Raw genomic sequence first — 27,903 nt, forward strand, 5'->3', positions numbered from 1 at the left:
TACTATTTAACTATCAGGAGTTCTTTTGTGACATGAACCCTTTGAGCAATCTATTTAGCCTTTGGATTCCTTCTCAGAATCATGTTTTTAAATGCATACCATAAAATACACAAGATAACAATGGAAACTAATAATATTGAAATGTCATTATCAATATATATATGTATGTGTGTGTGTGTGTGTGTGTGTGTATATATGTTTTTGTAAGGCAAATGGGGTTAAGTAGCTTGCCCAAGGCCACACAGCTAGGTAATTATTAAGTGTCTGAGACTGGATTTGAACCCAGGTACTCCTGACTCCAGGGCTGGTGCTTTATCCACTGTGCCACCTAGCTGCCCCAGGTTAAGACTTCTTGCTCAATCCTTAGTGCCTTTATGGGAGTAGCATCTCACCTCTGTCCTCTTAAGATGATAGATTTAAAACTAGAAGGGACCTCAGAAGTCATCTAACTCTAAGGCATTTACCCCCATTTCATCTGTGAAGGAACTGATTCTCAAGTGATTTGCCCAAGGTCTCACAGGAAGCAAATTAAGGAACTGGGATTCAAACCCACAAACTCTGACTCTAAATCTAGCCCTTCTATTGTCATTCATTTCACCTCTATGGCTGTTACTTCTTCAAACATTCCCAGGTTTTTGTTAGCAAGATCTGCAAACCCTAGAAGTGACAGCTTGGAAATCGAACCAAAGTGAACCAAAAGACGACACCAATTCTGAATAGTTTGTTGAAAAGAGGCTGAGTTCATGAGATTGAAGATTTAGATCTGAATGTGACCTTAGAAGTCATCCAATTCAATACCATCATTTTAGGGATGAAATTGAGCCCCAAAGAAATCAAATGACTTGTCTTATATAGGAGGTGGGATTTGAACACATTTTTTCCCCATTGTCGAGCCTAGCATTCTATCCACTCTGCCTCCATAGAAATCTTGGACCACATTCTGGCACAACTAACTCAAATGACCAGGATTCCTCTGAGCACTAAAGTCCTATGAATTCAGAAATACATTGATGTTGTAGAATGACTCAAGTTGGATAAGGAAGACATGACCAGTTGGATTGGAATAACTGACAGCCTCACCAGCAACAGAAACAAACGCCACTCACCCTCCTGGCAGATTTGTTAGTATGTCTAACATGTCAGATGCCAAATTGACCTAATAGTGTTGCTACTATTTGCTCCCATCCCATCTAGATTGGATTTTTCCTCTTCTGTTTCAACTGCTCTTTGGCATTTCTTAACTTTCTTAACTTCTCTGCTCCTTTATATTTCAATATGATTATTTGTGAATATGATATCTTTACCCTATTAGATTGTAGGCTCCTTAAGGAAAGGGTCTGTGACCAATGCCCCTTTGAATCTCCAGTATTTAGCACCATGGCCTGCCCTCAGTATGTGGTTGGTAAACAAAAATTCTATCATCTTGTTTTTCTAAAGAATTTCACATTTATAGAGCCTTTTCCTTGAAATGCCCCCTATGAGAATGGCTTCAAATTTTGATTAGAAGACCTGAACTTTCTTTTTTATTCTAGGAATTGTTCATTTATTCATTCATTTCTTCATTTCAATCAGTTCTTATTCTGTGGAAGATCTCAGTTCAAATCCTGTCTAAGATGCTTACTAGCTGTATGCCTCATTTCTCTGGGTCTCACTTTCCTCCCATAAAGCAAGGGAGTTGTACAGACTAGGACATATGAATCATCTTTATGTCATAAATCTCTTTAGCAGTCTAGTGACACCTCAGATGAGCATTTTTTAAATGGACATAGCAAAATTATATAAGATGCAGTGGACAATAATTAGAATGCAAGGGAATATCCATCATTTGGGAAATGACTGAATAAATTGTGATACAATTTGTGATGGAATACAGCTGTTCTTTAAGAAATGATGAAAAGAATGATTTTGAAGAAATCTAAAAGTAATTTTATATGAAACACATTTATTAAAAACTGTTATAAGGCACCAGATAGAGAACCCTTCTAGGGGAATGATCTCAAAGATCTTTTCCAGTTTTAAATTCACAGTCTTCTCTTGCTTAGAACCATTGTGAGGTGGCTAGACTTGACCTTTGATGACAGATATACCATCCATCCCAGCCCTTGACTGGATAGCTTTCCAGCTTGGTAAGACCTGCAAGAAGCTGCACTTTTTAAATATAGCCTTGGAGAACTCTGAGTTTCCCATCCACCACAATGAGACATCAGAATGGGATTGTTGTACTAGGAAATGTCATCATTAATGGTGAGATCAAGGAAATCAGAGGTCATCATCTTGTCCAATACTCTCATTTTCCAGAAGAGACAGCAAGTCAAGGGATGTTTATTGACTCATTCAAGGTCATGCTGGGAGGAACAGAATTTTAGAGATCAATTAGTCCATCCAGGGATGAGCAAACTGAGCAAAGTCTGACTGGGATTTGAACTCAGGTTTTCTCACCTCCAAATACAGAGCCCTGTCCACTATTCCCAGGGATCCCTGGTGGAGAAATTTTCAAGATGCCTTTGATATCTCAATAGATAGGAATCCATTAAGTCTGTTCAAGTGGAAGTCTAACTTTGCTTGTCTGCGGGAGGGTACCCATTTTTTGTAGGATCATTTCTCTGATTTTTCTTTCTTTTCTAAACCTGTTATAGCCTAATGAACACTAGACTGAAAGTCAAGAAATCAGGAGTGAACTGGGATAATTCTGTCAACCTCTTTGCCTCAATTTCTTTATCCATACAATTTAAGAGCTGAGTTTGAGGAACTCAGAGGTAGTGAGATGCAGTGGCTATTTCTGGAGACTTGTAATTAGAAAGACTTCAAATCCTTCCTCAAATATTTGGTAGCTGTGTGATCCTTCACAAATCAGTTTCCTCATTTGTAAAATGAATAGGTTAGACTCATTGGTTCTAGGATCTGATGATCTCTGAGATCCCTTCCAACTGTACCTTTCATTTTTTTCTTGTTCCTTTTGGAAAACTTGGTCACCCTTGCCAGATGTGTGGTTGTTGATGACTAAATGCTTATGAATTCTGCCTCCTTGCTCAGGATTGCTTTCTCTTTCAGAGTGTGCTGATTCTTCTTCCTTCTCCTAATTCTTCCCCTACCACCTACTCTCCCTTGCATAGGCGTACCTCTCTGTTCCATGCTCCTTGTCCTCTTCAGGGCTAGCCACCTCCTTCAGTCTTGGGTATTAATTGCTAATTGGCTGCTGATGAGGTTTCAGGATTTATTTCTTATTAGGAATGTATGAACCTTCCTTTCTGAGTCCCTGTTTACTTTTCCAGTGCATCTGGTCTTCAAATCATAGAATTTCAGAACTAGAAAAGAATCTTGTAGCCTTATCTAGGCATAGTTCTTCATTTTACAGATGAGAAATCTGAGTACCAAAAAGGTTAAGCAAATGACTTAGAGTTTCCTGGCTAGTGGGTTGAATGATGGGAACTAAAACTCAGTCTGTCAACTTTCTATCAGGCCACATTGCATCTCCTCTTCCTAATTTTTTCTTCTCTGTTAAAACCTGTATAGACAAGCAAAATAAATTTTCACATTCTCCATATCCAAAAAAAGTTCTCATTCTATGCTGTGAGTCTTTCATTTCTCTATCCAGAAGTGGGTAACATATTTCATCATGAATCTTTTGGAATGAGGGTAGATCATCATGTTTGAAGTTCCCATGTCTTTCAAAGTTGTTTGATCCATCATATTTTTGTCACCATATAAATTGGTTCTCTTCATTCTGCATCAATCCATATAACTATTTTTTTTAGGTTTTTGCAAGGCAAATGGGGGTTAAGTGGCTTGCCCAGGGCCACACAGCTAGGGAATTATTAAGTGTCTGAGACCGGATTTGAACTCAGATCTTCCTGACACCAGGACCAGTGCTCTATCTACTGTGCCACCTAGCTGCCTCCTCTTTCAACATTTCTTATAGCATAATTGTATTCCATCACAAGTTGTATCACAATTTGTTCAGTTGTTTCCCAAATGATGGGCACTTGCTTGCTTTCTGATTATTTTCCACTGCAAAAAGAGTTATTAATATTTTTGCATGTCCTTAGTTAGAATTGGTTTTGCTAAAGACTAATCCTTCACTGAATCCATCCTTACTGTTATCCTTGGCTCTCCCCTTTCCCTCCTGTTTCTCTATTGACATGTATTTCTGTACCCTCCCCCCCTCTGTCTCTCTGATTTTCTCTCCTTTGACTATTTCAGATGAGAGTAAGGTTCAAGTGTCAATAACTCCCCCCCCCCCCCCATCAACTTTATTTCAGCTTTTTTTTAAAATTTTTTTTTTAGATTTTTTTTTTTTTGGCAAGACAATGGGGTGCCAGCTAGGTAATCATGAAGTGTCTCAGGCCGGATTTGAACTCAGGTAGTCCTGACTCCAGGGCCAGTCTCTATCCACTGTTATCCACCTAACCCCCCTTCAGCTTTTTTTTTTCAACACAAAAAAGACTATTAGAAATATTTTAGTGTGTATGGAGGCCTTTCCCTTTGTCATTGACCTGAGGTCACCTGGCTAGCAGTGAGATCCAAATATTATGGATATTTTAATATAATTCCAAGTTGATTTCTAGAACACCCTATCATTCACCCAAGGTTTTTTCTTTAAACCACTGCATAGTGGACAATAGGAGCCTGAAATCTTCTCTGGAGTAAAAGTGATAATAGTAGTAGTAGTAGTAGTAGTAGTAGTAGTAGTAGTAGTAGCAATAGTAATAATAACTGTTGTAATACTTCATCATTTAACATTTTTCTCATATCTCACTTGAGAGCCTCAAAACCATTCTGTGAGATGGAGGGAGCTATAAAAGTCATTTCCACTTTGCAGATGATGGAAGTTAGGTACTGAGAGGGGAAATGATTTGTTTAGGTTCACATAGCCAGTAAGGGTCAGAGGTAAACTTTGAACCCAGGGCTCTCCTGTTCTATACATTTTCAAGTAGTTTGACTCTAAGATCCAATAATGGCTCTTAAAATCAATTCAATCAAACTATATAGATCCCATTGCCAGGATCCAGGGTCTGCAAAGGGGAATAATTCATTGGTCCAACAGTAGGAAGTAGAATGTTGCCTCAGTGAGACAGAGAGCACCTTTGGGGAGAGGAAGATCCCTTATAGATAGGCAGATTAGGGAGGTCTTTATGGAGTTGATCGTATTGAGGGTGGAATGAGGGATTGGAGGTGGCCCTGAGAAATTGAAAATCCATTTCTCCTCATAGGATTATTGGCCTCTCAGGGAAGTTGTATGGCACTAGAGAACTTTTTGTAGAAAGGCTGGTATGTAGGGAGAGAGGACATTACCACCCTCTATCCATGTGTTGGGTCAAATCATCCCTGTCACTGAAAATTGTTGCTTTTCCACCCTCTGGGTCTGGAATTGGGAGTAATTATCTGCAGGCTCTGAGCAGATCAGGGTGTTTTGACATCAGTTAAAAGCCAGCAGCTGTGTTAGAATTCAGTGATGTTGTTTTGCCAAGGTTTGATGGGGGGGGGGGTTCATACAGAAGACTCTGGAATAGATGAACTCATGGGGTTAGAACTGGAGGGGACCTTGGATGTCATTGAATCCAGTCCCCTCATTTTACACATCATGAAGTATTTATTAAACATCTACTGTGTACTAAGCTTCAATCATAATGTAGATTTAGACCTGAAAGGAACCTCAAAAGCTATCTAGTTCTACCCCCTTATTTTACAGATGAGGAAACTGAGGCACCTGGAGCTTAAGTGACCTATCCAAAAATCTGATCATAGATATAGACCAAGAGTTCTTAATCTTTTTTTGGTTCATAGAGCTCTTTGTCAGTCTGGTGATCCCCAGGAGGTTTTCCTATCTCTATCTGGAAGAATGGCATAGAATAAAATACAAAGAATTACCAAAGGAACCAATTGTATCTGAGGAGTGTTATCAAATATTTTTTAAAAAAGCCCAACCCCAACAACCTCAAAATCCTAAAATTTCAGATCCTAGCTTAAGAACTCCTGATTGAGTGCTAGAAGGTTCCATAGAGGCAATCTAGTTCAATCCTTTCATTTTATAGATGAAGAAACTATGATCCAGGATAGTTTAGTGACTCCTACTTCCAAGGACCTGAAAGATCCTGAACCCACATTCTTGGCTGTGGAACCAGAGCTCTTTTTTCTCTGGGCTGTGCTGATGGCCCTGTTTTTCTCTTGGCTATTGCAGGATCTGGGAGGAATTGACTGAGGGGAAGGGGGAGGAGAAATCAGATCCAAAGTTTTCATGGAGAGTGTAAAGAGGGCTGACGTGGGAGTCAAGATTGGACCCATGCCCCAGCTCTAATTAGCACTAATCATAGAACTTTGTGCATGTGAAGGAGAGGGAACAAGGATTACTCAATTCTTAAGATAGCCATTCATATTCCCATGTAATTTCTTCCTCTCTGCCCTTATGAAATGGCACATTAAGAGACATGGAATGAGGAGGATTCTGTTTAGTGATGGGCATACTCAAGAGGCCTCATGAAACAATATTAGGAGCCTAATTCATTTTGTTTTCTCTGCCGGCTGGGCCAGAGGGATGGAATGTATTGGCATTATTCAAGTTTATTAATGGGAGTTTAGAAGAGAGAAAAACAATAAACCTTGAATGGACTCAGAAGGGGGTTGGAACCTCAAGCATATCTTTTTGGGACTTTTGGCAATGATCTTGAGTCTTTCAGTGATGGAGAGCTTGAGTCTGTATCCAAAGACTTTTCTAATTGTGACATTCTGTGATTCTTTGACCAGAAGCCAAAGATGATTCTTCTCTGGTTGGCCATATTTTCTGTAGACAATATGTCCACCTATAGTCAAGGTGTGGTAGAAAGAAAGATAGATATAATAAGTAGGTAGGAGGAAGAAGTGTGGAGGTAGGTAAGTCCCATTAGACATCATGCTAAGTACTAGAAATAGTAATGGAAATAAAAAGAAGACACAATATATAAAAGATAACTGAAAAGGATGGAAGGATAAATTCATAGTAATGGAATGATAACCAGCTTGGGTTCTTCCCCAAAATGGAGACCGAAGAAGAAACTTGTGCAAAGGGCAAAGGGATGTTCCAGAGGGAGAAGACTGGTGAGAAGTGGTAGTTAACTTGGCAACACTGCTGAGAAGGTGTCTTAGTGTCATTCAGAAAAAGTGGGTGAGTAGTTTAAGATAATCTTCAAGGGTGGGCCAGTTGAATCCTAGTTCACATGGAAAGTGATGAATATTGTGGAACCCTAGATTGGATATAGAATGAAAAGTCCTGTGTTTGAATCCCAGCTCTAATACTAACTATCTTTGCAAATGTGACCACAGACAGATGTGGGATGTGAAAAGAACTCTGGTTTTGGAGTCAGAAGACTTAGATTTAAATCCTACCCCCCCCCCCAAACTTTCTAGCTGTGTGACCCTGCTACCTGTGCCCTAGATAGCTCTCTAAGATTAACTGTATGTTGTGGCATTGGAGCTACAGATTGGCATTGGTAGATGGAATGCACCTACTGAGAATTCCCTATGCCAGGGAAGCCACAGCTCTGGTTTAAAAAATGCAGGCTCTGTCAGATGGAGGTGATGCTGAGGCTAAAATCAAGAGTCCCTTCCTCAAAGAGCTTATTCTTGGGGGGATCATTGAAGGGTGCTGGTTTCTGATGTATTTGATGCTTAGTTTTCTGTATTTGAAATATTAGAAGATTGGATCAGTCACCAAACAAAGGGCAAGGAGATAAAGTAAAAAAAGCCAAAATCTATGTCTGCCCTCAAGGACCTTACATTGTTCTGGGGGTGTCAATAAGGCAGCCTTGGAGGGGCGGGTACCAGCTAATCAGTGACCTGGAAATGGCCTTCTACAGAAGGTAACACTTGAACCGAATCTGAAGCCAGAGATTCCAAGAGAGAGGAGAGGAGGTTGAGCAACCCCAGAGAGAAGAAACTGAATGGGGAGGGGACCTCAAACCAATGAGAATGCTGAAGGAGGAAGGCAGAAGGCCACTGCCACAGACCTCCCACAGGCAAGGCCTTTTAAATCCTTTTTATTGGGAAAATAAACCATTAAATAACATTGCCACTTACAAAATCTAATTTAACAGATTCTGTGGATGAGTTTTCACATTAGCAGTTCCTTTTCCTGGATGCTGACATTTTGGGGGTCCGTGTCTCTGGGTGTTTGGGTGAAATCTCACATACATGAATATAATCTTCCACAAAATTTTATTAAGAACCTGCTGGGTCCCAGATGCTAGGGATGTAAATGCAAAAATTGATACCATCCCTTGTCTCATGGAGTTCGTGTTCTAATGGGTGAGATTATATGTATGTATGTGTATTATATATGTTTATATAATAAATATTTATATATAAGTGGGTACAGAATAAATATTAAAATAAGTGCAAATAAATAAATAAAAGGTAATCAGTAAGGGAGAGCACCAGCAGTTGGGGAGAGGGATGAAGTAAGGTTGGAGATGGTAGGTACTTGAGTTGTATCTTGAAGGAAGAGGAGTCTAACAGATAGAAATGAGGAGAGAAAGAATTCCAGGCATGGGGAATGGCCAGTGCGTAGGTGATGTGAGAGAGAATTGAGTGTTCTTTGCACAAAAAACAGAGAGAAGTCCTTTTTTCTTCTTCCCTTCCTCTCCTCCCTCTCTTACCCCTCCTCCCCTCCCCTCTCTCCCTCTCTTCTCCCCTCCCTTCCCTCTTCCTCCCCCCTTTCCCTCCTTCCCACCTTCCTTCCTGCCTCCCTGCCATCCATTTATCCAGTTTGGAAATTCAGGGATGGGCTACTCATGGTCCCAACCCTACTCATTAGAATGAGAACTTCAACATTCTGTATCCAATCTAGGCTAGTTCACTCCTCCACAGGTAACCTAGGGCCCCCCCCCCCATTCCCCCCATCACACCAATGTCAAATTTAGTGCCAACAATGAGTTGGGTTAGCGTCTCATAACTCCCAATCCACCAATCTTAGACTCCCCCATAACCAACACTACAGACACGAACCACCATGTCTGTTATTTCTCCACAGTAAATAGCCATTTGAATCCTTATGTCCCATCCTCGAAACAGGGGGGTGCTTACCTAATATTTAGTGGAAATGAAAAAGCAAAGCAATAAATTTCAAGGAAAGTAACAGTAGGATTATTCTTTTCCAGGGTGACTGTTGAGGAACAAAGAACCAGTGTTTTGAATCCTGGCTGTTCAAAACCTAATGACTTTAATATACTATGTTTGGCCAAAGCTTTCCTTCTCCACCTTCTGTGCTCTTATTTTTCAAATATAAATTAGAGAAGCTCATAGGACTGGTTGATATGTAGGGCATATATTATATACTGACAGGGCGAAGACTGGGAAGAGCTTTAGCAAGGAGTGTTTTGTCAACCACCAAATCCTAAATAAATGCTAGTGTTGAATTACTCATTGATGTGGGCATCCCCTTTTACCAATAGCAACCATAACTCCTAAACCTTATCTTACTTGGTCACGTTTGGTAAGCATTCATTCATTCCTTGACTGGAGTGGGACAGTAGACTTGGAATCGGAAAGACCTAAGTTCAAATTCTGTTTCAGACAGTAGTTGTGTGACCCTGGCAAGACACTTAATCTCTCTGTTTTGGTTTCCTCATCTGTAAAATGAAGATATTGGACTCAGTGGCTTTTAAGTATTCTTCTAGTTCTAAACATATGTTCCTTTTTTTTTAAGTTTTTTTTGCTAGGCAGTGGGGTTAAGTGACTTGCCCAAGGCCACATGATTAGGTAATTATTAAGTGTCTGAGGCCGGATTTGAACTCAGGTGCTCCTGACTTCAGGGCCAGTGCTCTATCCACTGAGCCACCTAGCCACCCCTAAACATGTTTTCCTTTATAGAGAAGGAGATAGTGTGGTACAGAGGGAAAAGCAAGAGGATTGAGTGGCAGAAGTCCAGGATTCAAACTGTGACTTGGTCCTTAGTATTGGTAAGACTTTGGGCAATAGTTCACTTCTTTGAGTCTCATTTTTCTGTTCTGCAAAATAAGGGAGTTTGCTCAGTGACCACTGGGGACTTTTCTAACTCTAAATCTATGATCTCAAATAGCTTATCAAGATAGGCAAGACAAGTGTATCACAGATGATATGAACTCAGAGAGATATACTGCTTTATGTCAGAAGGCAAGTTTGTGATTAGAGGGTTGAGATGAGACTGGATGACTAAGGTGTTAGGAGGAGAAGCTGTATTCCAGCCCTTAACCTAACTTCAAATCGCTAATGGCATCTCCTTTAGGGTCTTGCCACCAATAGTCATTTTTATTAACCATATCCACCATGAACATCATCTCCTCTCATCATTTAGTCAACAAATATTTGTGTCAGTCTCTAGGGATGCAGGACAATTGAAAGTTTTTCCCTTTAAGAAATATGCTGTGTACTAGTAAGAGAAAATGTCTGCTAAGAAGCATATGTATCCTTATGGTAATAAGATGGGGATGAGGCACTAGAAGTTGAGAAGGAAAAGGTTTCATGTAGAAGGTGGTACTTGAGCTCAACCTTGAAAGTGAGGAGGAAGGGAGGGAGCTCCAGGCAGGAGGAAGGAGGAGTGTTAGATATGAGGAATAGCAGAAAGGTCAACTTGACTTGATCATAAGGTAATAAATCATCATAGTAGCTATTACTTATATTGTGCCTATTAGATATCAAACACTATGCTAAGGAGACTATTTTATAAATATTTTCTCCTTTTATCCTAACAACAATCATGGGAAGAGGTAGTTGATATTTTTATCCCCATTTTACAGATGAGGAAGCTGAGGCAATCGGGGTTAAGTGACTTGCCCCGGGTCCCACTGCTAATAAGTGACTGAGGATGTATTTGAACTCCTGTCTTCCTGACTTCTAGGTTGACATTCTGCCCGCCTAGTAAATGAATGAATGGAAAAGCTTGTTCTGTGTTCAACTTGGGGACTAGAACATCAAAGAGGTGTAATGTCTAGAAAGCCTTGAAAGATAAAGTGGAGACAGTGTGAAGAGCTTTAAGTGACAATGGAGTATATATTTGATTATGGAGGTACTAGGGAGCCACTGGAGTTTATTGAGCAAGGGAGCGATGTGCTTATATCGGTGCTGTGGCCATGTTCTTAACAAAAATGAAGCAAAAGTCAAGCAATTGAGTGATTTTGGTGGCATTTGAGGTTATTGCCTGTCCCTTTGTCTTTGGATAATTAGTAATAGGCAATTCCTTTATGCCCTTTTGAAGAACCAGTTCAAAGGGAGCTTTTAGTAGAAGGAAATCGGTGGCTGTTATCTCTTTCTTCCCTCAGCCTATCTGTCCTATTCTCCTCCCCACTTTTCCTTTTTCATGCTCTCGCTGCCCAATTCTCTTCCTTTCCTGTTTTAATAAAAAATGACTTTTGTGTTTTTCATTTCTGATGAGTCCCATTTTCTCCCTTTTCTCAGTCATGAGGAGGAATCCCTTTGGAATGGACATCTGTTGTCGGAAAGGCTCTCGGAGTCCCCTTCAGGAACTCTACAACCCAACTCAGGTAAGGACTTTGCTATATCACATCTTCAATCCAGTCGTTGTGCCTCCAACTTAGATATTTTTTGCTGAAGGTGACTATAGGTGATTTCCTGTTTGAATTTAAAATTTACTTCTGCTAAACACAAATTTTCCTCCTTCTTTGTTCTTATTTTGCTACTATTCTGCTCTATAGAATGGATGTTTGTGGCCAGAAATGAAAAAGAAATATTTCAGAACTTGATGGGTTATCTGAATTTGGAGTTTGTCAGACAAGGCTGGAATTGGACAAGTCAGATCAAAGCTGCAGTTGATGTTTCAAGGCTGCTGAGAAAACAAAGCAATGGGAAGTTGAGGGTTGCAAAGACTGGTTTTAAGTGCCTTTGGGAAAACACAGCAAGGGGAATTTGGGGGTTACTTGGATTGGTTCCAAGGGCCACTAGAAAAGCATAACATTGGAAATTTGGGGGTTACTTAGACTGATTCCAAGGGCCATTGGGAAAACATAGCAATGGGAATTTTGGGATTGTATAGACTGGTTCAAAGGGCCACTGGGAAAAGATAGCAATGGAAATTTGGGGGTTATTAAACTGGGTCCAAGACCATGGGGCAAAGAAGGTTATGGTAATTTGGGGGTTATTTAGACTGATTCCAAGGGCCACTGGGGAAACATAGCAGTGGGAATTTGGGGGTTGAGTAGATTTATGCCATCAGTTGAACTTTCTTCACTAGCACTTTGTGGGGAGCATTACTTCCATCATAGGACCGGAGGAAGAATTTCATGTGGCAAGTTCTCCATCTGATTCTAAAATCTAACAAATAACCATTGAGTTATACCTCACTCAGCACATTTGGCAATGCTCAATTATTTGCGTGTTGGGGCTTTTTGTTAAATGACTATCCTAATAAATCTGCCCAAATGTAGCTTTAACAAGGCAGTAAACATTTCCAGTGCCTGTTGACTATGAAAAGAGTTACTCTTTAGGATGAATAAATAGCAGTCCACTCCATGTGTCTAAGTAGAGGGAGTGAGAACAATATTAGGAGGCCCTAGAGTCATGTTGATTAACCCTAAAGATGCCCAGCCATCTCTTGTGGCCAATTTGGATTCTGTCTTTCCCACCCCTTTTCACTTTGCTAAATTATTTTAGTGTTGCATAGACCATCACCAAACAAAACCAAAGGAAAAAGTCTAGAAAACACCATCTAGGACATGAATGAAAAAGAATTAAATCTTTGAAAGTGATGAAGGAAAGTTTAGCCACTTGGTTATTGCTAACCCATAGGCGTGTGTGTGTGTGTGTGTGTGTGTGTGTGTGTGTGTGTGTGTGTACTCACGCGTGCATGTACTTTGGACCCAAAGACCCAAATAATCACTTCTCTGTCTTGTTTTCTCTGGTACATCTTTCTATGAGACTAGGTCTACAATGTACTTTTCTTGGCTTACTGTAGATACCTGAATAAAGTAGATAATCTAGAACCCTTTCCCTCTCTGTTCTACTTCACCCCCATGTACTTTGGGGCTTAAACTTGTCTAATATTATTCTTTTTCTCCGTGATCAAATGTTTGAAAATCCATTTCAAATTAGAAAAGGAATAGCTGTCACTGATAAAAAAAATTTACAAAATACTTAATAGACGTGATTTTATTTGATTCTCCAAATTGTGCAATAGGAACCATAAGACATTTCTATTCCTGTTTTCCAAGTGAAGAAGCAGAGTTTTAAAGAAATGATTTCTCCATAGTCTCCTAGGCAGAATTTGAACCTTGACTCCAGGGTTCCAACACACTCGACTCAGGATCTAAGATTTTCCCTCTATTCCCTTTGGGATTTGTTGTCTGCTTTGATTTTCTCTTTGCTGACATTAGCCAGATACTTGAAAATTTACTTTGAAGACTGGAATGTCTAATTGGTCTTTCCAAAATGAGCAAATTCTCCTGGTAATTCAATCAAATAATCAGCACTCAATACGATAAGTCTTTAGACAGTGCCAATTACTGGGGATCTGAAGACCAAACTATATCTGTTCTCAAGGACATTGTTTCATTTGGTGGGCAGATAAATCCATAGAATTCCCCATGCTGTCCTTATCGGACATAGACATAGCAAAACAAGGAAGGTTTTCTTTGGCCCAATTTGGTCTATGTTGGAGAATAAGGGTCAGGGCCTTTTATTTGGCTTTCCCTTTGGATGCATAAGAACTTAAAAGGAGCAGTTTTCCTTGGTGGTGGTGACAAGGGAAGCTAATTTCTTCCCATCCATTGACATCAGCTCTTCTCAGGTCATTTTGTTATTCCAAATAAAACTATTGATCTGCTCCAACTTTTCTGACAGGATTTTATAGGGACAAATGGCCAAGGAGTTTGATGATTGAGGACAGGTGTTCAGGATGTGATGAAAATTACTAATAAAGAAATGTCTATTTATATTCTCCCCTCTTTCCTTTAAAAAATGGTGAGGGGAATTTATTATTTTATTTTTCTTTTCTACTGTAGACTGTTGTTTCTGGAGTCTTTTTTGCTTCCTACTTATACTCAAATCAATAATGCCCTTAGTGACACATAAAAGAATGGTTTTTTTTTGTTTTGTTTTTGCAAGGCAATGGGGTTAAATGACTTGCCCAAGATCATACTGCTAGGCGCAGTGGATAAAGTACCAGCCCTGGAGTCGGGAGTACCTGAGTTCAAATCCGGTCTCAGACACTTAATAATTACCTAGCTGTGTGGCCTTGGGGAAGCCACTTAACCCCATTTACCTTGCAAAAAAAAAAAAACCTTAAAAAAAAAAAGATCACACTGCTAGATTTGAACTTAGGTCTTCCTGACTCTGGGGGCCGGTACTCTATCCATTGAGAAACCTAGCTGCCCCTGCATAAAAGAATATAGGAGGGGCGGCTAGGTGGCATAGTGGATAGAGCACTGGCCTTGGAGTCAGGAGTACCTGAGTTCAAATCCGGCCTCAGACACTTAATAATTACCTAGTTGTGTGGCCTTGGGCAAGCCACTTAACCCCCTTGCCTTGTAAAAAAACTAAAAAAAAAAATAGGAAAAACAGGCAGATAGGCCAGTAACTGTTGATGTGTTCACTTTTTTTTTTTTTGACATTTACAAGACCCACACTCCCCTATCCTAAGTATTCCTAAATTCTTAGGAATTAGCTTACTGCTTGGGGGGATTGGTTCAGTCACCACTGAGTACTTGCTATCTATCAAAACATCTACCTGGAGACTCTTGGTAGAACTCCCTTTTCCTCCCACTTGCTTGTCTAGACTTCCTTATAACATCTCCCATTTTCAAAACTTCCTAAGGTTTTTTTAAGCCCATGGTCTATACATATATTTAGAGCTGGAAGGAACCTCAGAGACCTCTAAGATCATCTAAGCCAACCTCTTCCCCCCATTTTATAGTTGAAGAAATGAGAGAAATGAAGAAATGAGGAAACTGAAGACAAGGGAAATCATTGAATCTTAGATGACTAGCTGGAAGGTCATCGATGACCTCCATCAGACGTCTTGTAGGCCAACTATTTCATTCTGCAGCCGAGGAAACCGAAGGGTAGCTATTGTTTTTTTGCAGCTCTCACAGCTTCACACTGGGACAGCTCGGTGGCACTGGGGCTTGGAATCAGGAAGAATCATCTTCCTGAATTCAGTTCTGGACTTGGACACTCCCTATTTGCTTCAGTTTCCTCATTTATAAAATGGCCCAAAGAAGAAAATGGCAAACCGCTTCAGGATCTCTGCCAAGAAAATCCCCAATGGGGTCACAAAGAGTAGGGCACGACTGAACAACAATACTCATGCGAGTTCCTTCATCAGGGAAAATATATGAATTTGTTTCTTTGAGAGTATTCCGACCAGATTCGGCACCCGCCACCCTCCCACCCCCACTTTTGTTTCCTTCCCAAACCACCATTCTGTCCTCCTCCTCCACAAGCCTGGCAAGCTGCTCTTTTTTTTTTTTTTTGAAAAAATCATGAAGTTAATCTGGTCTGCTGGGGGGGGGGGGGGAGAATGTGATGCTGAACCAAGAGAAGACAGGGACCTTTTTTCTCCTTCTGAGCTTCAATTCCATATGACGACAAGACCTTTAAAACTTAACACTCAAGGTGGCTCAGTCATATACTGTCAACTGCCTTTCCCTGCCAGCCAAGCCACCGAAGGTGTAAAAATGGCTAGCCAGTCAGGAATAGTGTGATCAGAAGCGCCTCTTCTCCCCCCCAGTTGCTCAGAAAACATTTTGTTTCTGATGGTGCAATTTTCTCTTGGTTCTCTCTTGGTATTTACCTTAAAATTTGGCCTAGGTTCAAATCTAATTTATAGTATTTCCCTATGTATAAGATGCACCTTTATTTGGGGGCCCTAAATTTGAAAAAAATATATCACATCAAGTTATTGAACTCAAGTTTTATTCATCATGAAATTCCAGGACCTTCTGCTCCCAGCTTTCAGGCCTCTTTTGGGCAAGTCTGGGATGGGTATGCAGGCTTAGTCCATTCTGTTTCATGAACCTGAAGCGCCTATTGTGTCCTCCTTAGAAATCAGGAACTTCTTTTTCATCAGCAATTCTTCTGGCCTCCTGCTCAACCATCTTGGTGGACACAGGAATTCCAAAGGCCCTTTGTTCTTCAATCCATCACTTCCATTCCCTCTTGAACCCAAGCCATTTAGCTGCCTTGCCTCTCATGGTCTTCTGCCGGGACCTTTTCAGTCAGGTTTCTTTTTCCCTGAGCCAGTCTTGGATTGTTGTCTCAGTTGGAAGAAGACCAAATTGATGTTCAGCAGCCTGATTTCCATTCACTTTGGCAAACTGGATCCCTTTGAACTTGAATTCAGCACTGGATGAAAATCTTTTCCAAGCCATTTTTGGGCAGAACATAGTAAAATGTCACCTAATATACTGGTAACAAATACAAAATGATGAGCATGAAAAAGTGGGAAATGTAAGTCAAAAAATCTACAACCATGTAGAAGATGCTCCCAGTTTTTAGACCCCAACTTTTTCAAAAAAGCATGTGTCTTATACATGTGGAAATACAGTATTCATAAGTCACTTCTCTCTCTAGACCCTAACTTCCTCAGATGGAAAATGAAAGAATCAAAGATCCCATCTAACTTTAAATCTACATTCCTGTGTCCAGTAAAGAGGAAAAAGAAGCAGAAGGGAACAGTATCGACTTAGAAGTCAGGAATGTAAAATGTAAGAAGATGAGTAAAGAGAATTCCATGTCAATGAATGAACAAAGGCCACAGACCCCTCCAGGAAACTTGTTACAGTGTTCTTTTCTATCCTAGGTTTTCTTATTTTAGTTCAAACCCCTACTGTTTCAAGGGGAAAGAAAGAAAGTTGGTAAAAATGATGTTTGTATCGGGTATTCTTAGAAAAAAAACCCCACCACTGGGTGTCTTGTAATTTTCCCCATGCTGTGCTGTCTCCCAAGTCTAAATATAAAACCTAATTGCTGATCGGATCCACTGCCGACAAGTCACCAACAGTTCAGTCGTTGCTGACTGCATATTTGAGGACTGAGAGTATCTGTGGGCAGCCCTGCCTGTGACCAGACTCAGTTGGCAAGGTTAGTTGAGTTGCTAGCAATTAATCATAATTATCCCAAGTTACTGGTTAAAAAAAAACTAGATCTTCCTTCTCCCTTGGTCTCCTGTGATTCTCTTTTGGGGAGATCTTTATAGGACTGTAGGAGCCTAAATTTCATATGTCTGATCCAACCTTCACTTTGAGGAAATTGAGGCCCATGGAGGTGACCGAATCACATATTTTGAGTTAAATGGTACCCCACCAATCTTAAAAATCTAACCTCATCATTTTATGGATGACAAAACCAAGGACCAGAGGAGGGACAGGAGACAGAGTGCTGAATTAGTTATCAGAGGATCTGGGTTTCAAATTCTCATTCTGTCACTTCTTGTATGAACTTGGGCAAGTCCCTGTCCCTTTCTTAGCCTCAGTTTCCTCATCTGTCAAATGGAGTAGGGTGACCTACATAATCTTAGATCCCTTCCATTTTTTTTATTTTTTTATTTTTATTGTTTTAGTTTTTTGCAAGGCAAATGGGGTTAAGTGGCTTGCCCAAGGCCACACAGCTAGGTAATTAGTAAGTGTCTGAGACTGGTTTTGAACCCAGGTACTCCTGACTCCAAGGCCGGTGCTTTATCCACTACACCACCTAGCCGCCCCTCCCTTTCAGTTTTTTGTCTGTGATCCTATAGTAACAGTTAATTGGTGTGGAGCTAAACTGGGATTCAATCCCCAGCTCCCCACCTACACTTGCTGTTGTATTTCCTTTCTACCACGCAATCTTTAATTACTGGATGGATCTTTAATTGCTTGATGGTTTAATCTATCTCTACTCTGGTCCAGGGAGGATAGAGAGGTCCCTTTCTGCTCAATGCCCCACTCCCCAATGATACCAATCCAAAGAAAGTAGACTTAAGCTAAGGACCCCATGGTTCTGATATGGCAAAGGAGAATTTGGCCATCTTTTGTCCCAACTTCTTTTCCCAGAAATGTATGTTATTAGTCATAAGAATGCCACCAGAGAGAGAGGGGAGAGCTCAGTATGAATTCATCCCCACTACTGGGAATATGTCTCAATGCATATTTTTACCGATGAGTCATCATTCTTATCTTCCTTCATATAGCCCATTTAAAAAATATTGAAATGAATTAAAAAAACATTTTCTTCATCTTTCTCATCAGGAATATATAGGTACAAAACAATATCAACCAGTTACTCAACATTTGTTAAGTGCCTTGTATGTGTGAGGCATTGTCCTAAGCATTGAGGACACAAAATGAGGCGAAAGACAGTCCCTTCCCTCAAGGAGTTTATAGTCTAATGACTCAAGATAACACCATTATTGGGGACTGACTGATGCTTGTGGTGTACTGGAAACTACATTGGTTTTGGAATCAGGCATAATGGCTTTAATTCTACCTCGGGTGCTAACTATCTGTATAGGCTTGGATAATTTATCTAATCTGGCTGGGCCTCAGTTTCTTCAACTATAAAATGGTGGAGTTGGATTAGATGACCTCCAAGATTCCTTCCTGCTTTAGAGTTGATATTTCTGTGATTGGATGGTTCTACTAATTATTACTTCCCTTAATAGAGAATGTTCTAGCCAATTAACTTGTTTGCTGCTTGACTCTTCATCTCCATATTTTGTGTCTCTACACAGGTAGTCCCTGCATACTTCGACTGACATGTTTCTCACCACCAACCCTTGCCATGTCTACTTCAAGGCTCAGAGTACATCATATAGGAAGTCTTCCCTGATCCCCTTAATTGACAGCACTCATTCTCCTCTCTAGATTAACTGTGAAATCACCAGATTAGTGTTTGGTGCAAATGCAACATACCCAATTGAATGTCTGCCATTTTCCAATTTCGCATTTCCGTAGTCCCAGCATCTAACATAACAGGTGCTTGATCAATCTTGTTGGATTGGGCAAAGTGAAGGACACTGCATTTTTTAAAAATACATTTTTATATCTTCTTTTTATTGCAGTCAATTCCAAATGTTCCTTCTCCCTCAGCGTCCCTTTCCCAGAGAGCTCTCTTATTAAAGAGACCATATTTTAAGAACCGTGTTTTCAAGTTAGATGGTAGCTGGAGGCATATTTTGCCAGGATTTAATAGTCGTGTCATTTGAGGAAAAGACCTGAGGGAGTTCATGTAGAGGAGTGAGGACTTACTTGAGGACTGGGGAGTGGGAAGAGTTATCCAGCAAGTGAATTAGATCAGTTCTCCTTGACTTCAAGGGATAGGGCAAGGACTGGTGAGTGGAAGTGACAGGGAGACATGTCTAGGTTCAGTACAAGTAAAAGCTTTCTAATAATACTGCCTACTTAATGAGATTCTGATGTTAGGAGGTGACTCTTTACAGTTGCTTTGTCTGAATATGTCTGTTACTGGGAAGCTTCAATTAGAGGCTGAAAGGTTCCTGTTGAAGATATTATGGGGAGCTTCCCTGAGTCAGGCTGGTGGGGACGGTATACTAAAAGACCTTTGAGGTCCCTTCCAACTATGCACTATGCTCCTTCTTATATACCGGAAGGAATATGTTTTAAAATTTTGGTGATTTCATTCAAGGGATTCCCATGATGGAAAGTCCATCCACCAGTACACAATTAACAACTCACCTGCAACTTACAGTCGTAGAGAAGTGCCTTGAGGAGCAATGAGAGAATCATGCTTTGTCTAATGTCTCATAGCCAGTATACGTCAGAGGTAAGATTTGAACTCAGGTCTTCCTGTTTCCAAAACCAGTCTTCTAATCTGCCACTCCATGCCACCTCTATCACATGGTAAATATTCTCTCATGAATAAGAATTAAGGAGGAAAAAGAATCCTCTTTTCCCATGGATAGTGTATGAACAGTGACAAGTATCAGCCCCATATGTTACCCTTTAGAAGGAATTAGGGTGGTGTTAAAAAAGCAACCGTGCTGACTGATCAATTAATAAATGAGTACATTTAATTATCCCGAAGCAGGACAGCAGCTGTCTACCAGCCAAATAAGAATTAATTGATTTACTTGTAGATTGTCTCCTTATACAAAGATATTAGTTACTGTCAGTATAGCAGGACAGCAGCTGGCTGGCAAACAAGAAATATTGCATTAACCTCACCGTACAGACGGTGCTGGGAAGAGCCCTCTATTATTAATCACAAATTACAAGAGATGATGATGGCCCTTCCAGATGCAGGGGAAGGATGTGGGTACTCCAGCCCACTCCCACACCTGCCATCCATGCTCTGCCTTTTCCTGGAGGCTGCCCCAGATTTCTAGGGAAGAAGCTCAGAAAACCAGAGTGAGTAGAAATTTCATGGAGATATGGTTCAGGACTCAGGGCTTATTTCTTGTAAGGATGCTAGTGACTAGTGATGCTTGAGGAATAGACAAGCCTGAGAGAGGAGTTGGAAGGGCTAGGGGGGGCCAGGCCAGGAAATCCTGGAGAGAAGGCTACTTCCAGACTTGTGAATGTGCCAAAGGAGGGCAATTGAGATTTTTTTTTAAAAAAAAAGAGTGTAGAGTTCCTATTGTAAGAGGGCTAACTGGAAAAAAATTAAGTTGGAGAAGAGAAGAGCACCCCATTTTGAAGCTACTCCCCAAATGATACTCAGGAGTCCTGGGAAGTCTCTGGGCAACTACTCTATCAGATTGCAGGTACTCTTGTGGATCCTCCATCCTTAGGTTATAACTCACAAACCTCCCCACTATGATTTCTCTTGTATCCCAAAAGGAACATATTTTACAATTTTGGTGATTGCATTCATGTGAAGAACTCCCAGGATGGAAACACCATCTACTAACACAGTTCAACCACTCACCTGCAATTTACAGTCTTAGAGAATTGCCTTTGGATTATTGCTAAGTGGTTTACTTGGAGATTAAGGAAACCCCAATGGGTTTACTTTCACTCTTTAGTCAGAGGACACCATTAGCTCAAAGTGGAGGCATTTATTAAAATAGAATAATAATAGAATACATTTCCTGGGATAACCTTTCAATTATGTGAAGACAGTCCTTTAGTTCCCCAGCTCTAAGACATCTTTCCCTTTTTGTGTCTCTTTAAACAACTCTTTCTTTTCTTCCTCATCAGTATAATTTTTTTTATAAAGATTTTATTTATTTTGAATTTTGCAATTTTCCCCCTAATCTTGCTTCCCTCCCCCCAATCCCCACAGAAGGCAGTCTGTTAGTCTTTACATTGTTTCCATAGTATACCATTGATCTAAGTTGAATGTGCCTCATCGGTATTATTTGCTCTGCCATTTTAATGTTCTTGATCCATCATTTCTAAGCCAGAACTTGTCTGAAGACTTTCCTTCCTCCCTGGCTACAGGAGTTTTGGACATCTCTTCGCTCGGCCCTTAGTCAGTCTTACCTATAGCTATCAGAGCTGTAACTAGGATGGAGCAACTGAGGCTTTGCCTGGCCCCCCAGGACACCAACATTTAGAACTCTTAAAAATTTAATGACTACATACACTCCTTCAGCATCAGAGAAGCCACCAAACCACTAAATTTCCCCTCTTGGTCAATTAATGATTCCTTGTATGACTTTATATTGTGAATTACAAAATTGGTTTGAGGATAAGAAGTTTGATCTGGTAGGAAAGACGACTGGTTATGGGTCAGGTAACCACATGTTCATGGCCCACAATGCAGCAGTGCATTTATTAAGAAAATGAAAGGAGTATATTTAAAATCAGTCCAGTAGAACTGATGCTATCAGCTAAGAAAAACCTTTATTAACACATTTTTAAAAGGTTCTCTCATATCCAGAGGGAAAATGTCAACCTCCATTTGAGAGACAACATGGGACACTGGGCAAGGAATCATAAAGGGAATTGTTGCCTCCTTTTAGCTTAGCATGCTTGCCCTTGTTTTATTGTCTCCTCCAAGTAGGGTTTCTGTGGCAGGTGGGTGATGCTGGGGAGGAAGTAGTGGGTCTCTGCTCAGCATGATTCCCAAGGGAAGCCAACTGGAAGCTACCACCTCCCCTCACAGCTGCGGAAGACACACGTGCCTTTGGGCAGAAATTGAATGAGGAATTGAAGGCAATTCTGTGGCTTCTGGGAGCTGCCAGGGGCTGAATTCTCCCATGCCCCTTGCCCTGTCTGTCTTAACTAGGATGTACAAGGGAAGGATGACTGATTCTTTCTTTCATAGTGAATCAGCTGTTGTTTAGCCAGGTCACCCGGATACTCATCCAGGAACTGTCCTGGGTTCAGGGGGTGAGGGAAAAGGAGGTGGGAGGACAATATCATGGTTCTTCTAGAGTAGACCATGGTTCTTTCAGACGAAGCTCTTGCCAACCGATTATAGCTTTCCCTCTATTAGGAGATTTTTGGGGAGAGCAGAGCCTCTGCTGAAATATCTCCTATTTTCTTTCTGGGCTTTGGAAAATGTGAGACAGACCAGAAACATTTCTGGAAGACCTTGACCAGGACAGATGATAAAAATCATAGATTTAGAGCTGGAAGGGACATTGGAGGAGGGGGCTATGGAAGAATGGATTGCATCTAGCCCAGTCATTTTACAAATGCGGAAACTCTGGACCAGGAGGGAAGGGCGGCTGTTTGCTCAGTCACACAGGATTACTGGCAGAGCACCACCTCCATATCAAAGGGTGCTTCTTTCTTCTGATCTTAAATCAAAACTTGGCTAAAAACACCTTAAAAGCTTATAGTAATCATCATGAGAACATGCTGTGAATTATTAGATTTCCCATTAGATTATAGGCTTAGGGAAAGGTTCTGTGTTTTGCCTCTTTTGACATCCCTAATTCTCAGCACATAGTAGGCACTTAAATGTTTATTGATTGATTATTGATTTCTCTCTGGTGATTCAGCCAGGACCCAGCTTTAGCTGTACCATTTCTTTGCAACTTGAAATTTCACTGTGAGGCAAGATTTAGCTCCATGATTGGTTACTAATTTTTCTTCTCTGGGAACTAGAGTCAGGATGTTACTTGAGCTAGTTTTAAGTTGATTTGCAAATATTTAGTAAGATGACCTTATTTGGAGACTCCTTTTTCTATCATTATGGAATGTATCAGAGATACTTCATTACTTCTCCAAAGGTCTATCATATCTAAGTTTTCTAGGATTTCATTACCTCCTTAACTTCCTTCTTGTTTATTTTGTGTTTAGATTTATCTAGTTCTTCGAGATGGAGGTTGAGGTCCCCCATTATTAACGTTTTGCTACATCTCCTTGTAATTCACTCAGATTTTCCTCTAGGAATGTGGATGCCATATCACTAGATGCATATATGTTTAGGAATGATACAACTTCATTACCAATGATGCCTTTTAAGAAAATGGAATTTCCTTCCTTAACTCTTTTAATGAGATTGATTTTTGCTTTTACTTTATTTGAGATCAGGATCGCTACCCTTGATTTTTTTTACTTCACCTGAGGCATAATATATTTTGCTCCATCCCTTTACCTCTTCCTTGTGTGCATCTCTCCACTTCAAATTTGTTTCTTGTAAACAGTATATTATTGCAGGATTCTGGTTTTTAATCCATTCTGCTATCCACTTCCATTTTATTCCATTCATCCCATTCACATTTATATTACTAATTCTGCATTTCCTTCTAGGTTAATCTTTTTCCATTTATACTTTTCTCTTTCCTTTCCTCTTATTCCTCCTCACCAAAATTTTACTCCCTTTCCCTTTTCTTTTAAAATTAACTTTCATTTATTTTCACTGCTCAGAACCAGAGCTAGCTTTAAGTTGATTTGCAAACATATAGTAAGATGACCTTATTTGGAGACTCCTTTTTCTATTACTATGGAATGTACCAGAGTTACTTCATTGCTTTCATTTGGGATGATAGAATGTAGAGCTGGAAGGAATCTTAGACTTCACCCTTTGGAATCTGACCTTTCTTTTGGTAGAAATCCAGGGTTCAAAATCAATGGATTTTGTAGAGATCCAACATTCATTGTTTCTTCAAGGGATCTTTCAAGGGATCATTGATTCAGAGTTCAGAGAGACCATAGAGATTAGCTCATAGGGATTGACTAGTGAGACACCCTCATTTTGCAGATGAGGAACCTAAGGTTCAAAGAGGGGGAGTTTCTTGAGTAGCAAAGATAGAATTTTGAATCTATGTCTTGTGACATTTCCATGCCCTTTCCACTGTGTCATTATAACTCTCCAGTGTTTACGCTTCAGTTTTTGTTAAATAGATTCAGAAAGAGAGAAGACACCATAGTACAGTGGAAAGAAGGAGTGAATTTGGAGTCAAAGGACCTGTTCACATCCCTTTTGACTTATATGACCCTTGGACAAATCTTATCCCTGTCCAGTTTTCTCATCTGTAAAATGAAGGGATGGGACTGAATGACATTATTCTAAATAGGCATTTCTATGTGGGTAGATACTAGTATAATGCCTAGCATTTTTCTAGGTCTATATTAAATTATTGCTTTGAAATTTAGAGGTGGAACAAGTAGAGAAAAGTATAAAAAGAGAATCTATCTTTTTTAAAAATATGACCTCTTTTTTTTCTTTATATAGGATCATAAGGTGATAGATTGAAAGATAGAAGAGACCTTAAAGACCATCAAGTCATATCCTCTTATTTTACAGAAGGGAAAAGTGAGGCAAATGGGTTGAATGACATGCCCACGATCATGTTACTGTCAGAGGCAGGATTTGACTTCAGGTTTCCTGATTCCAGTACAGTGTTGTATATGAAGTTTATTCATGTCTTTTAAAAAAAAAATCACAGTTATTTCTGATTCCCAAGGAGCCTTTTTAATAACAAAAACAAAATCCAGCAGCTGACAGCAGCCATCACAGCATTCTCCTGGCAGCTTTCTACAACAGTCTTTGCCTGTTGCACTCACCTCTTTGCAAAAATGGAAGATCTTTTGGGACCAAGATTGGTCTTTACAGTCTCTTTGCAATTGGCTTCATCTGAATGTCCTTTTGTTTACATTGCTACCATGACCGGGTATATCATTAGATGTTCTTTCCCTTGCATCTCCCCATGAAGGAATCAACCAATCCTTCAGAGCAAATTAGCAAGTAGGGACTGAGGTGTCTAATAGACATCCTCGAATTGACAGCTCACCCTCCTCCCTCCTTGGAGATTGCATCCTTCAGCTCCCTGGCCACGTGTCTGGGGACAAGTCCAAAGCTGCAATTATCAATTCAATTAGACAACCAAAGAGAAATGGTAAGGAAGGGTTTCTGGCAGGAATCATGGTGAGCTGAAGAGCACACCGTCTGTTATTAGTGAGCCTCCCTCCTTCCCTCCTTGGTGATTCAGCTAGGACTCAGTACAAAAGAGCTTTGTTTCCTGGATCTTCATTGATGATACAAGTTACATCTCCAAAGTTTGCTACTTCTTGTCATATCTGGGAACCAGAGTCAGGATGTTAATAGATGGATGGGTTCCCCAGGACCTGATGCATGGGGCTAGCTTTCAGTTGCAGATATTAAATATTCATCTTGGGGTTTGACTTCAGGAATAGGGAAGAGAGCCCAGAGTGGAGGGGGTGGGGGTGGGCAAGTCTTTGGAGTGTCTCCAGGCACTAACTTCTTACTTAATGCAAAGTGAACAGAGGCCCTGGATGGAGGTGATTCATAGCATTAGTTGGTCCGACAATTGGCACTTTCTTTCTGTTACAGGGTGAATTGCCCAGGACATAATGCTGTAAAATAATGGCAAAGAGGGAACGATTCAAGTCCTTGATGAGAGAAGGCAGACTCCCTCCTAACCCCAATCTCACAAAAAGCTTTTAACTTATCAAAGCCTGTGCTGGGGGCCCTTCGTCCTCTCTGCTTCTATGAGTTCAGTGGTGCATGCACTGCCTTTCGTAGAGTAGAATAAATGTGTATATCTATTATGTGTGGATAACAGATGGCGTATATGTGTGCCTCACCTATCAGAATGGCTAGGAGAGCACATGCAGGTGAGTAAGATTTAACATCAGGGCTCTGGAGAATGGTGGAAGAGGAGTAGGGTTCTCACCCAGATGTCATCCTTTAATAATTAATTGATTATCCTTTTTTAGGTAGAAAGAATGATTGAATCTCAGAGTAAGAATTAACCTGAGAGTCCATCTAATTCAACCCCTACCAGAATATGAATTTTTTCCCCAACTGAAAAATAAAACCAAGATAAAAGATCCTTTCCTTCCCTTATTCCCCTCCCTCCCTCCCTTATTTCTTTCTTTCCTTCCTTCCCTTCCTCCCCTTCCTCCCTTCCCCCTCCCTGCTCTTCCCTGCCCACTTCCCTCTCTCCCTTTCTCCCTACTTTCCCCTCCCCCTCCTTCCTCCTCCCCCCCCTCTCCCCCCCTTCCATCCTTCCCTCCCTGCCTTTCCTTCCCTTCCTCCCCTCCCCCAATATGTGTTGAGTAGACTGTCTATAGACATGGGTGGCTGGAAGGACACAGGCCAGGGCTACATAGGAAGAAAGCACCTGGAGTAAAACCGGCGAACTCCAAAAGAAAAAGCACAGACAGAAATCATTCAAGATTAGAAGGGATAGAAGGGATACAGTCCTGGAGCATGGCATCCAACCCAAATATAGACCAGGTCTTTGACATGCATAAGGATCCCCATGAACCAGATTTTTGTTGTTCAGTCCTTTCAGTGGAATCTAATTCTTCATGATCTCATTTGGAGCTTTCTTGGCCAAAATTCTAGAGTGCTTTGCCATTTCCTCCTCCAACTCATTCTACAGATGAGGAAATTGAAGAAAACTGAGTTGAGTGACTTGCCCAGGATCACCCAGTTATTTGGTATCTGAGGCTATATTGGAACTCAGGAAGATAAGTCCAAGCAATGCCATCTAGTTTGGCCTTGTGGACCATAGATTGATTTAGAAAACCAGATATTAAAGTTATTTGTGTTCTTTTGTATTTTTATTTTATTTTGTTATACATTTTCCCAACTGTATTTTAATCTTAAGGTCTGGTTTCAGCCTCTCCTTGTTTGAGATTTTTAATCTGAGAAACTGTAAAGAAAATTTCCATTAGTGCGATTATGCAACTATGGTTATAAGCTATTTGAAATTGTTTCTAATTTAGATCATATCTCTTGAGAGAGGTAATTGCTGATCCATAGATGGCAATCAAGAGGCAGGCTGGGGGAAGTCCAATTAATCAATCCATATTGATTTTGTATCCACTTAAATGGACTCCTAATGTAATAGGTACTTAGTGTTCAAGGGTGACGCCCAAGGGCATGACTAAAATAAGGGGAGGGATAGCCACATCAACCAAGCACTCCTTGGAGGAGAGAACCTTGGGTCTCCTCAAATCAAATACAGTGGTAGAGATAAAAGCAGGAAGCATGTTTTGTACCTTTGCTGTATCTACATTTTCTCTGGAGACCAATGTAGTACGTGAACTGTCCATCTAGTATTCTTTATTCTTTCTACCTGATTGATCAACCTTTTCCCATCTCATGTTGTTAACACTGTTGTAAGTTAAGCAAATATTAATATTTTTTAAATTGCATGTAAAAGGGAACTCAGATGCCATCTAGTTCAAACCCCTTCCCATTTTACTACTAAGGAAACTGATGCCCAAGGAGGGTGAGTGACTCAACCAAAGTCATATAGGTAGTATGGGATTCAAATAAATTAACAACTGGTTCACCAAACTCAACATAAAATTAGGTGTTGGTTCTGCTGAAGTGGTGCAAACTGGCTGAATCCCACCATTGGGTGATAGGCATCAGAGAAAGCATTTGAAGCCAGAATATCGAACACCAGGGCCCATTCTTGTCCTCTATCATGGAGTTAAATTTTTTTAAAATGTATATCAATTTTTAACAATATAAGAAAATAGATATCTCATATTTGCATAATGTTTTAAGGTTTTTAAAGCATGATAATCCTATGAGTCAAGTGATATAGATATTATTATAGCCATTAGATTG

At 40.3% G+C, this 27,903-nt stretch overlaps 1 protein-coding gene across 3 annotated transcripts in view; it reads left to right on the plus strand.

The window, feature by feature from the left end:
* Window positions 1-27,903, plus strand: part of CHST11 (carbohydrate sulfotransferase 11) — a 253,842-nt gene that overhangs the window by 125,824 nt on the left and 100,115 nt on the right. For all 3 annotated transcript variants that reach the window (XM_074226748.1, XM_074226749.1, XM_074226750.1), the window contains exon 2: window positions 11,404-11,489. In XM_074226748.1, the coding sequence (XP_074082849.1) occupies window positions 11,404-11,489 (86 nt within the window). The remainder of the gene's footprint in view (window positions 1-11,403; window positions 11,490-27,903) is intronic.

The sequence above is a fragment of the Macrotis lagotis genome, chromosome 2 (genome assembly GCF_037893015.1).
Source record: "Macrotis lagotis isolate mMagLag1 chromosome 2, bilby.v1.9.chrom.fasta, whole genome shotgun sequence".
In the NCBI taxonomy this organism is placed as follows: domain Eukaryota; kingdom Metazoa; phylum Chordata; class Mammalia; order Peramelemorphia; family Peramelidae; genus Macrotis; species Macrotis lagotis.